This window comes from Chiloscyllium plagiosum, unplaced genomic scaffold (assembly GCF_037043375.1).
Source record: "Chiloscyllium plagiosum isolate Xiang-an unplaced genomic scaffold, Cpla_swu_hap1 HiC_scaffold_6, whole genome shotgun sequence".
Lineage (NCBI taxonomy): Eukaryota > Metazoa > Chordata > Chondrichthyes > Orectolobiformes > Hemiscylliidae > Chiloscyllium > Chiloscyllium plagiosum.
Window position 1 is genome coordinate 88,735,862 of NW_028270144.1, and position 12,115 is coordinate 88,747,976.

General features: G+C 36.5%; 1 protein-coding gene across 1 annotated transcript; it reads right to left on the minus strand.

The window, feature by feature from the left end:
* Positions 1–552: 552 nt before the first annotated feature.
* amer2 (APC membrane recruitment protein 2) lies at positions 553–11,275 on the minus strand. The gene has a single exon (XM_087988185.1). It carries the CDS (start codon positions 11,251–11,253, stop codon positions 9,325–9,327), a length of 1,929 nt encoding a protein of 642 aa, XP_087844311.1. The 5' UTR covers positions 11,254–11,275; the 3' UTR covers positions 553–9,324.
* Between the last annotated feature and the right edge of the window lie 840 nt (positions 11,276–12,115).

The following is a 12,115-nucleotide window of genomic DNA, read 5'->3' on the forward strand; positions in this document are numbered from 1 at the left end:
GTGGAATGGTTGAAAAATAATATTTTTAGGTTTCGGACAGGCTGCAAAAGTCTTGCCTTAATCATCAGCTTTCCTGTTTGAACATATCAAAGTAATTTTGCCATGATGATGCACTGCTTGTCAAAGCAACTATTTACTGAATTTTTCAGTAGTTTATTTAGTTCATCGGTTATGGGTGTCACTGGCTAAACCAGATTTATTGTCCCATTGCTGTGGGTCTTGAGTCACATGTAGACCACAACCAGGTTGGGATGGCAGTTTCCTTCCCTAAAGGGCATTAGTGAACCAGATGGGATTTTCCTGACAATCAACGTTGGTTTTGTGGTCATCATTTGACATTTAATTCCAGATTTTTATTACATTCAAATATTGCCATCTGCAGTGGTGGGATTTGAACCCAAGACCCAGAACACTACCTGGGTATCTGAATTAATAATCTATCAATAATACCTTTTGGTCAATACCTTCCCGAGATTAGTATTGTGGAATAACAATTCTATTTTAGATCACTATTTTCAAAATATTTCATTCAAAATGAATTTACTCTAATATTTTTATCTCTGAATGTTACACTAACTTTATCACAGGCACACATATTATCATAAAATTAACACCAAAATGTTGATTTTATTAATCACATCCAACATTACATGTGAAAATTACAAATATTTATATTTACTTATGCATTCAAGGGAAGTACTGTTCACTTACATTCCATCAATGCAGTGTGCATAAAGACACCTTAGGATTAATTTGGACATTGTGCAATAGTGTAAGTGGATAATAATTATCAAACAATTTCACAATCTTTCAATTTGCTTCTTGCCATTTTACATGATTACATAAAGGTAAAATTCTACAGTCTCCTTTCACTCTGTCTACATTCAATAGCATGGATTGATACAAGTAATAATGGACAGAACAAGGATCAAACATATTTATCAAAATAAATTTGGTCTGATTAATAAAAATGTTGAACACAATGATTGTTTAGTTTGCAGCAAACGGTAGGAAGTTGCACATACTGCTGACAGTTTGTATTGTGAAAAATGCCGTTTCTTTTGCAACAAAACTTTTTTTTAATTAAAAATATCTTTCTACTAAAACAATTTCACATTTCCAGTTTTTTTTCACAGAGATTTTGCACTAGATGGTAGAAGTACAGAGTGTAAAGCTTCAATTTTTGCCTATTTTTGGCACTTAGTAAAATTCTAAATGATGTTAAATCCAGATGAATAGCTGTTTAAAGCACTGAACAGTAATTTGTTTCGATTCTAAAGGTAGGCAAACTAACAATTAAAACAGAATGGTTTTAGTCATGTTGATTTCTGAGAAATTAGTTATATCCATTCACAAAATTTGTTCATTTTTACATTGATCAAGTATCAGCAAATATTGACATGATGCAGCCATTGGAAACAACCTGTCATATAATGACTTGATTACCATGAACTCATTTTCAAACACAATTATTTTTTTCTTTGTCTTTTTTTCTGTCTCTATGAGATATTGGGATTGGTTTCCATGAGCAGGGTAAAACCATTTATTTACTATTCAAGGAGTCAGTCAGCAATCAATTCGGTATGGACAGCAATATCACCTAATGTTGTTCTCACCAAACAACCACATGGACCAGGGATCCCCCAGTAGCCATCAAGTGTTGTTTTTTTGCTCTTCCTAATCTGGACACAATGTACCATGCCAACTGTAGTCACTGTAAGGCAATTTCTCTCAACATATATTAGGGAACTAACTTTAGAACAAGTCATACCCCTTTTAGTGAGAATATAAATTCCTATATTTCTCTCCAGTAATAGCTCAGGTACTTGTCTTCTGACTGTGATAAGAGGATGAATATGCAATTGTTCTGAGTCTTTTTTTAATATTTCTCCAAGTTAGTTTCTAGTGGGAATGTGAAAGAAGACTTGGGATAATTGCAATCTTGAAGTTTCATCCCTTTAGGAAAATACTCAAGCACAATTAGAGACTTCTCACAGCAACTAAATAGAGATAGGCAAATGAAAGTGACGACAGCCATTCCAGGATTGTACCCCATTTTCTAAGGTGTAATCTCCACCCTCATGAATCTATATTTGTAACTAATTGACATAGGAACATCAGTAGGCCATTCATCCACTCAACCTGTTCTGTCATTCAATGAGATTATGCTGCAGCTCAATTCTGTTCATTTGTCTTTGCTACATATCTCTTGATACACTTGCCCAACAATATTCTATCAATCTTAGTCTTAAAGATTTCAAATGGCCCAAGGTCAACAACCACTTTTGGAGAAGTTGTTGGAATGTTATCATCCTCAGTGTGAAGAAACGTTTTCTGATTTCAATTTTGGCTCTCATTTAAGATTGGTGTCCCCTTGTTCTGGATTCTACTGACAGAGGAATTTATTTCTCTGTATTTACCTAGACAAATTTCTTTCATCATTTTACACGTCTTAGTTAAACACAAGTCAAACTTATGTAACCTACCACCATAATTTATTTCTCTTCACCTTCGTTTCATTCAAAATTAAAATACTACAGATGTTGTAAATCTGAACTAAAAACAGAAAATGCTGAAAATGTTTAGAAAGTCTGGTAGCATATGTGAAGTAAGATATCTGCTGAGTACTTCCAGTATTTGCCATTCTAATTAATTTATATTGCAATTCTCTAACATCAAAACATATTGCCTGAGAATCAGTGCCCAAAACTGAAAGTATGTTCCAAATGGGGTCTGACCAAGGGTCAATACAATCAAACCACTTCTTTCCTTACTTTTCTTTTTAAAACTTCATTTTTAACATACTTTTGCCTTTTCAATACATTTGACTGTAAACCAGCTTTAAGTCATTTGTGTACATGAATATCTTAGCTCTTTTTCAGCTTCTCTCTTCTTAATAATGAGAAAATACTAAGATTTGTCTCAGATCAATTTCCCCACTTTGACTGTCACATGCCATAGTTTTGTCAATTCATTCAGTCTGTTTTTGTCACTTTGCAACTTCTTGCTCCTTTCTCCACAACTTTGCTCTGCTTCCCACTGCTATTTGTAAACTTATACATAGAACTCAATTGCTTCTCGCAAATCTTGAACACATATGGAAATTGGTCAGGATTCTGCAGAGATCACTTGTTGTTAACTCATACCAATATGACAGCCATGGGACAGAGGGCATATTTAATTCCTAAATGATCTGTGGGCTGGGCCTGATGCACTAGCTGGTCTTTTCCTGATCATTATTTTCATATATTCCATCAACCTGTTTTTAAAGGGACTTTATTCCCTTTTACCATTCTTTTCCTTTTAATATATTCAGTAAACTATTATTGTTAGCTTTACATTCCTTAAAATTTTATATATTCCCTTTTCCAGCTCTTCTTCTTTAGTTATTTCTCTTTATTGCTTATATTATATAACTCTCAGGCCCTTGGCTTTAATCCATTTTGCATTCCCTCCAGTGTCCACTCTGGTTTAGTTAGTAGGTCTGTCTTCTGATAGAGGTTGTGGGTTTAAAGATCCTGAGCACAAAATCTAGGCTGATACTCCAGTGCAGTACTAAAGAAGTGCTAGACAGTTGGAGGTTCCAACTTTCAGATGAGATATTGAAATGAGGCCATATCTGGCCAGACAAGTAGAAAGAAAAGATCCTATTGTATTTCATTGAAAAAGATCTGAGATACTCTGCCAGCTGTACTGGACAATGTTCATCCCTTCCAACAACTCAAAGAGAGCTTGCTCTGGGACCTTGCTGCATGAAGTTGACTGCCTTGCTTCCTACGTTATAACTGTGACCACCCTTCAAAAGTGCTTACTTGAGTTTAATGTGAATATCATGAATGATGCTTAATAACCTCAAATCTATTTTTCTTATATTTTTATATATTTCATCCATTTAAAACACAGTCATTCTGTGATTCCATGTCTCCTTGTTGGCCATGGTCACTTGACCACATGAGTAGTCTCTTTGTTTTTCAGTACAGCCTAGTTTTATATCATACAAAATGTTACTTTGAATGTTTATTATTATTTGTCCATAGCTTTAACCATTAAGAACTCAGCCATTAAGAACTCAGACAAGTTCATTTCTTATTCCGTTGAATTTTGCCTTACTTAAATTTGAAACTTTGATTTGTGATTCTTGCATCTCACTCTCAAATCTATTGTAAATTTTAATCATAATGGTCACTATCACAAAGTTGCTCCTTTACCATTAAGGTGAGATGCTGACTCTAAGCTTATTAATAGCAATCTGTAACATTGCATTTGCGTGAAGGAGAACAAAAAAACGCTGTCCTTTTTTAATGTATCAGAGTTCAAAATTTAGATTGCAGAAGACAATTTTGCTTTTCAAGGGAAAATTGGTTTAGAGAAGGTGTTTCCTTAAAGGGCGAGGATAAAAACAAACTCAATAAACCCAGGCTGCATCCTTGCATCAGATACAAATAACATAAACTGAAACAACATTCAGGACAACAGTGATTAATGAGCTTCTAAAAAAAGAGACAAAAAATGAACAACAATAAATTGAGAACAAAATTCAATGAAGAAATGAGATTTGTTTTGAATTTAGAGAGGCTGAATTGCAAAACCTTTTAAATTTAAATTAAGTTTGATGTAATTCAAATGCCATAAATTGGATGATTAAAACAAACATCTGATGGTAGAAGAAAACAAGTGAGGCTTAACATAGTTGGACAAATAAATGGTCAGTAGACTGAAAGGTTAAACTGTTCTTGAACTCAAACCGAAACATAGGCACTTTTACATTGTTTTTTCTATATGGTGCGCCCAAAAGAAAAAACGTTCAGGAGCCAAGACAGATTCATTAGTCTTGATAACAGTCTGCTTCTTGAAACTGACTGAATGAACTCACAAACTCTTAGCATTGGCCTGTACCTGTGTTTTGGGTTTTGCTGCTGTTTATCTATTATTTACTTATCTATGCTACTTAACTCTGTGATCTGCCTGTATTGCTCACAAGACAAAGCTTTTCATTGTGCCTCAGTGCACGTGACATAAATTCAATTCAATTTAATTCAAAAGAGCACAATGTATTCAATAACAATGAATGAGTTGGCAGCATATTTGTCTCAATGCAAAAGGTTATAGATCAGAACCCCACTCCAGGATCTAAGCACACAATCTGATAATCCAGCATAGTACAGTAGCAAAATTTCACTGTTAGAAATGCAATCATTTACAGAAGATGCTAAACCAAGGATGTCTGCTTCTATACGTAGATATTAAAGATCCTGTGACACTATTCACAGAAAAATTAAAAGTTATTTCAGTGTCTTCCTAAATGTCCCTGCCAAGATCAAAATCACCAAAAGTAGATTAACTGACTAGCCATCTTAATGATATTAGTGTAATTTTGTTGCATGCAAAATGATTGTTTCAATTGCCTACAGAGGAACAGTTGTTGCTCTTTAAAGTAATTTATTGAATGAAAATACTTTTAGTTGTTTAGATATTCCTTTTAATGCTAGTTCTTCCTTTTATTTTGTTTTGGTGCAGTAGAGGCAAACTGATCAGTGTCCATTGAAATCACAATCTGAACCAACCAATAACAACACAACAGTAAAGTTGTCAGTATAAGTTTACAAAAAAAATGTAGCTGGCTAATCCAATTACAAGTAAAAGCAAAAAGTAAAAGTTGCCAAAGTCCTATCAGACTATAGGGCTGCTCTCTCATTAGAGACGGATCACTCGTGGTTTAGCCTAAGGGTTACTATGCCTTAGGAGAGGTTAAGAAGGAGAGTTCTTCATAGTAACCTCAGCCAATTACATGTAGAAATTTTGTAAAATAAATGATCAAATCATTTTAGAAGCAATCTAAAGCAAGCCATTTGAAGAGTGGCTCAGGATAACCTAATTGATTTTACCAAGCTAAGGTATTTTAGTCCTCCTAGATTTAACCATAATGAATAATAGTTGAGAATATCTAACTCCTCAGCAGGCAGTATCATACAGGATAACATTTCATTGGAACAAAGTCAACATATTTGATTCCTTCTCTTTTAAGGATCTTCTCTTACAATATTTTCAACTGTTGATTGGAAGGTGACCTGCTTCTCTGCTTCGGTCTAACAGCTCTCCAACTAGCCAGCAACAGGGATATTTTTTTGCTGTGCATTTGAACTTTTGTTTTCCTGTAAGGAAGCTAGTATAGTTTCACAAACAATTAATTTTTAAAAATTGAACATTTTTACTTCATTCCCAACACAGAGCCACATACTATGGTCATCAGCTCTACATGTTTTTCTAAAAAAGTTAACACTTAGGAGTATCATACTTCTGGTTGAAAAATCAACAGACTATTGGCTGGATTTTACATTCCCAAATGAAGCACATGTGCTTATAAAAACATTCATGGTGTCAGATCAGCAACGTGACATCATTAAGTCAGTCTCCAATTGCAGTACCAGTGGCTCCTCAAATCATTAGCCCAATTTGAAATAATTTATTAATAAGCTGTTAAGATCATTAGTAAGCCATTCACTCACAATACTTCATTGCCTGCTGCATTTTTCAGGAGTCAAGTATAAAAGTGCAGTAGAAAAGACCGGCTGTGGTTGATCGTACTAGCACATTCTGCTGGGGGAGGTTACATTTTTTTAGAAAATGGTTGTGCATGGAATGAATAATAAAGTCTAATTTTGAGAGCAGGGAGACTTGAAATTCTAGTCAGGACCATGGCATTACCCTTCCACCACATGACATTCCGGCCTAAAGGGCCAATTGCTGCACAGCCTTCTTTTGTACCAGTTTCTCAGAATCCACAAGTTATTTATTCACACCAAGGTATGATTCATTTTCTTATGTGAATATAGCTGCAACAAAAAAATTCAATCCAACATTTTTTTCCCAGTGACTCAAATTCACAAGAGCTTTAGTTTGTGGCATCTGATAATAGTTGCAAGATTGTGAGGGAATAACACATCGGGTTAATTGTTGGAAAGAAAGCTTCCTTTGCATTTACAATTGGCTCCCTTCCCACCAGATGGCAGGGACAGGAGCAAGTAGACCATGCAGTTTCTGTTCCACCTCCCTCAGCCTTCTGGAAGATGTAAGATCCAGCCCTTATATCTGTTACTGGTTTTCTGACATCATTTCACTAATATAAATGCAGCAATTTACCTCATATTGTTGCTCCCCTGCATTAACCATGAAATGGAAGCATTATCTCTCTACTAACTTTGCTCTTGAATACTTTTATTCTCAGATGCCTAACGATTCATTCTCCTGCTGTTTTAGGCTGTTCCTTTTTATTTTCTATGTACATGTGTTTTTTTCAGATTAGTGGCTTAGAAATTAAATGATATTGTCCTCTTTTTGGATGAAGAAAATAGGTATTATGTTTCAAAAAATATGGCAAATGGGTCATTGCACTTATTATTTACCAAAATATGCACTTAAAGTATATCTTTGAAGGTTGTTAGTATCTCCCATATCCAATTCCTATATCCTTCCTATATCCATCCTCCACCCCTATTAGTTCCTCCCCATCCTCAGGCTCGTGAGGGCTATCCTCCACACCAGCAAGCTGCCTTGGGACGTATACAGGAATCAGCAGCTCATCTATATCATTTAAATAAGGCCTGAGGTCAAAGTTTGCTTTGGCCTTCAGCCTTTCCATTCAGGCACTGGGATCATTCCCTAGGCCTATGCCCCAAGTGGAAAAAATATCAAAATGAGAAATCTAAGCAATATGTGGGCGGCACGGTGGCACAGTGGTTAGCACTGCTGCCTCACAGCGCCAGAGACCCGAGTTCAATTCCCGCCTCAGGCGACTGACTGTGTGGAGTTTGCACGTTCTCCCCGTGTCTGCGTGGGTTTCCTCCGGGTGCTCCGGTTTCCTCCCACCATCCAAAGATGTGCAGGGTCAGGTGAATTGGCCACACTAAATTGCCCGTAGTGTTAGGTATAGGGGTAAATGTAGGGGTATGGGTGGATTGCGCTTCGGCGGGTCGGTGTGGACTTGTTGGGCCGAAGGGCCTGTTTCCACACTGTAATGTAATGTAATGTAAAAGACAGGAGTTTAACAGTCTAGCTTATTGGATAGTATGTTTTCTGCAAATAAATAAGAACAATTTTAAACATTTGCACTGGATACTATAGTAGAAATATATTATAAGTATTATCCATTTCTATTTTCCTCTGCATAAGCTGGTCTCTGTCAGAATCACTGCACAGAAATAATGGATACTGCACAAAGTGACTTGATATAAAAAAAGGTTGTATGACTATCAATTTCACTCACTATATAGACTTAAACACAAAATGTTGGATTGAACAATCTAAGCAATATAAGGGGACTCTTGTGGCTTAATCATAGTGCCCCTACGTCTGAGCCAGGAGATCCAGGATCAAGTCCCACATGCTCCAGAGCTGTATGATATCTCAGAGACGGTTAATTAGAAAGTATCACTAAGTTATATAATCATATATTATTTCCCACCATTGTGAGAACATTTCTGGTGGTCATTCACTCGATTATACTTATTGTCACTACATGTGAAAAGTAAGATTTAGTTATGCAAAAAGCATTATCAGACTGAAAATTCAAAAGGAATCAAATTTATGAAGGTAATAAAACAATATAGAAGGCAGACTTCTCTCCCTTCCAAAAATAGCTTCAAGGGAATAAATGTTGTACTATTTACCATTTAACGTTTTAAGTATTTTCTTTGTGATGAATACAATCTGGCCTGATTATGTAATCATTCCCTGATCATAATTATGTAACCATTTTACATATCAGTTTATTTTCTTCTTCTGTGGATCACAAATGTCCAATGAATCAACACAATCTGATCCCAGAATGGATTGGCTTCAGGTGCTATCCTACTGCAGTTTGTTTCCTCTGCTGTACTTTGAATTGGTGGAAATTCATGATCGTCTTTTGAAGAATATCATCTGAGCAAAAGATATCGGCATGCTGTCTATTTTTCATCATAAAAGTGTATGGGATTTGGTTCAACTTCTCATCCACTGTTTGACAAATATATTTTGTATTCCCTCACAAATACCTTTTTTGTTCACATTAGCTGTTCTATTTAAAATTTAGTGTGTCAAACAATTCTTGTTCTTTTCTAAGAAGCATTTGTGAGCTATAAATTTTGTGTTTGCATCTGTGCTTCTTAAAATTTCAAATTGCTTAATGTTTCTAGGCACGATTCTATGACATCACAAGAGAAGCCCTTTGCCAAGTGATAAAAGTTCTGTCACACGGTGTAAACATTACGAGTGCAAACAGAATATCACACTATTGTGCTTATCCTTACAAAATACATGCTTCTGGAGTGATGTAACATGCACTTCTTAATTTTCCAACCGTAGCTTTTCAGAGACTATTTTTTTTGCAGTTCCCTTGGTTGCCAAGACCTTTGCATTTGTTCCAGTGATGCCTTTGTTATTGGGTCTAGGAATTGATGTCTTAGCAACAGGAATTTTGGTTCTTGCAGGCTCATATCCTACCAACTGCTGATGTGTCTGAGGCCAGTGAGTGTGATTTGCTTCACTCTGTCGTGCAATTGAAGTGGCCCGATGCCTGGGGATAGCAGATACATTCTTCTCCTTGGAAATTGTAGTAATGTTGGATGCAGTAATATTAGATGTGGACACAAGAGGTTTTGGAGACTGGATTTTTGGTTCAGATACAGAGGACATTTCTTCATCTGAAACAATACTTGTCAGACTTTCATCTACATCTGCAAACAGATCATACAGAACATCTCCACTGTAACTGTCTCTTGGAATACTTGCCCTGGTAGCAAGTGTTTTCCCACTTTCATCATCAGGTCCAGGGGTTGTAGAGTCCCAGTATCCCTCATCACTATTTGGGACACAATCTTGTTGATCACTCTTAGTGGTCATTGGGTCTTCATTATCATTTTTAGTTTTGGGAAAATCATTCAAAGTAAGCTGTTTGACTAAGGTTCCTTCTGCTGCATCACCAAGGCAAGTTGGAATTTCTGAAGCTATCCAGGGGGTTTGGTCAGCCATGGTCTGGTCCTGTTTGTCTTTAAGAGGTTCAACAGTTGATGGAGGTGTGTCCCAAAATTCTTGCAGATAGTCATCATCAACTTCATCTGGGCTTGCCATCTCCTCTCCTCCACCTTGATAAGTCAGAATATTTGAGCGTTTCTTTGCACCACCCTTTCCCTTTTCTGCAGGAGCTCCTCTTTCACAGACATTCCCCTCATCATCCTGGTCAGCGATAATGTCTCCACACCCTGTAAATGAATCAAAGCTCTTTAAAGATGTAACATCAGAAAACATTAAGCAAATACGATCAATTGATTGTTCTGAGGATGGATCATTATTGGGTGCACAGAGTGTTGAAGCTTCAGTGGTGTGATGAGATTCAGATCCAGTTACAGAAATACATTCGTCTTGTACATCCTGCCCCACATGAGTCAATCCTCCATCCTGTCTTTCCTCCAGCTGTTCAAAAGCCTTGACATTAGAATCTTGGTCCAATAATTGGCGGTCAGTTGTGACTTTCTCCAAATTTTTACATAATTCTGGAAGGCACTTCCCACTATTTGTGTGTTTTGATTCCTCAGTGAAGGTGTCCTCATTATCAGACTGCAATTCACAGGATAATTTGTTTTGCATTTCCAGTGCAGCACTTTCAGGTTCAGAGCAAGATTTCTGTGTCTCTTCTTTTACACATTCCAAGCTGGCAGTCAAAGAACTAGGCAGTGTAATAGTGCCATGGATTTCCAGGTACTCATCTTTTTCCTCTTTACTAATTTTGTCCTTTTTATGCCATTTCATGCTGCTGAACAACCCTTTCAGTCCTTTCTTTTGTCTGTTGCAACTCTTCTCCTTCACCTGCTCAGAGTTTGAATGTACTGACTCCCCCTTGCCATTTTCTAATCTACTATTCCTTTTTAGTAAAGAGAAAAAGCTGTGAGACTTAGCAATAGGTCCGCAACCACCAGCAGCAAAGCTCATACTGTTGACAATTTTTGTACTGGAATCATTGTCCAGTTGATAATTACTCAAAGATTCTTCCTTGGTGCTTACTTCCAGTCCCATATCAGCAATTCCATCATGCGTTTTGCTTCTAACAAGCCCCATTTTCAAGGAGCTTTTCCTATCCCCTTTGTTTTTCAGATTAAAAATACTAGGCATGGTGCCCCCTGATTTTTTCCTCCCAAATAATTTAAATGCTGTCTTACTTATCTTGCCAGTTTGTTGTTCAGAAGCCGAAATATCATTACAATCACAATGCAAGTCCATGTCTGCCACGATCTTGTCCCTGTTTTCTTTCTGCAGACCACTGCAGCTGCCTGATGCTGACTTTCCCTCTAGCAGCCTCAGTGCTGCTCAAATTCAACTCCATGGCAACCAAGAGGATAAGCAGCTTTCGTCATCTGTGGGCTAGAGCCAGTCCACCCTCAGTGACAGTAAATTAACCTGAATTTCGTCAAATCACTGGAAAAATTAGCATTCTGAACAATTATACATTGAATTGAAGTTTCTGTTTTTGTTAACATAGCAAATTATTTTTAATCATGATTAATAGAAATGATGACTGACACAAATAAACACATTTTGATAGGTAAACAGTTCTAGTTCTGCTTAGGTGCTGAGTAATAAATATAAACAAGATGATTTACATAGGGAAACTATGGAGTAGGAATTGTCATTATAATGTGTGTCAGTCTCACAAGGAGAAAGAGGAGGAAAATGGAGGTTGAATTTTTTAATTGTTTTCATTTCTGATGACTTGTTACTAGAACTGGCAAACATTTGGGAACAGATTGCCTACCCTCCATACTCGTCAGAAAATAACATAGACAGAAACAGAAATAATAACTAGAAACAATCTACACCATATGCATTGTGAATGAAAATTTAGAAAATGAGGAGCTGCAATAAATCAAAATAGTGCCTGTTGCAGCTCAGTTAGTAGTGCTCTCACCATTTGGTTAGAAAATTCTAGTCCCACTCCAGAGCCTGACCACAAAAATCAAAGCTGATGTTGCAGTGTTATCATGCTATTGGTGTTTTTGGGGTTTTTTTTAGTTGTTTGTTGTAAAGAACCAACCAAGAATAATTGTCACCAGAGGAAACACAGCTCTTAGGTAACAAAATAAAG

Bases quoted from the DNA above. Each gene is read 5' to 3' on its own strand.
- amer2 (XM_087988185.1), bottom strand. From the start codon at position 11,253: ATGGACTTGCATTGTGATTGTAATGATATTTCGGCTTCTGAACAACAA.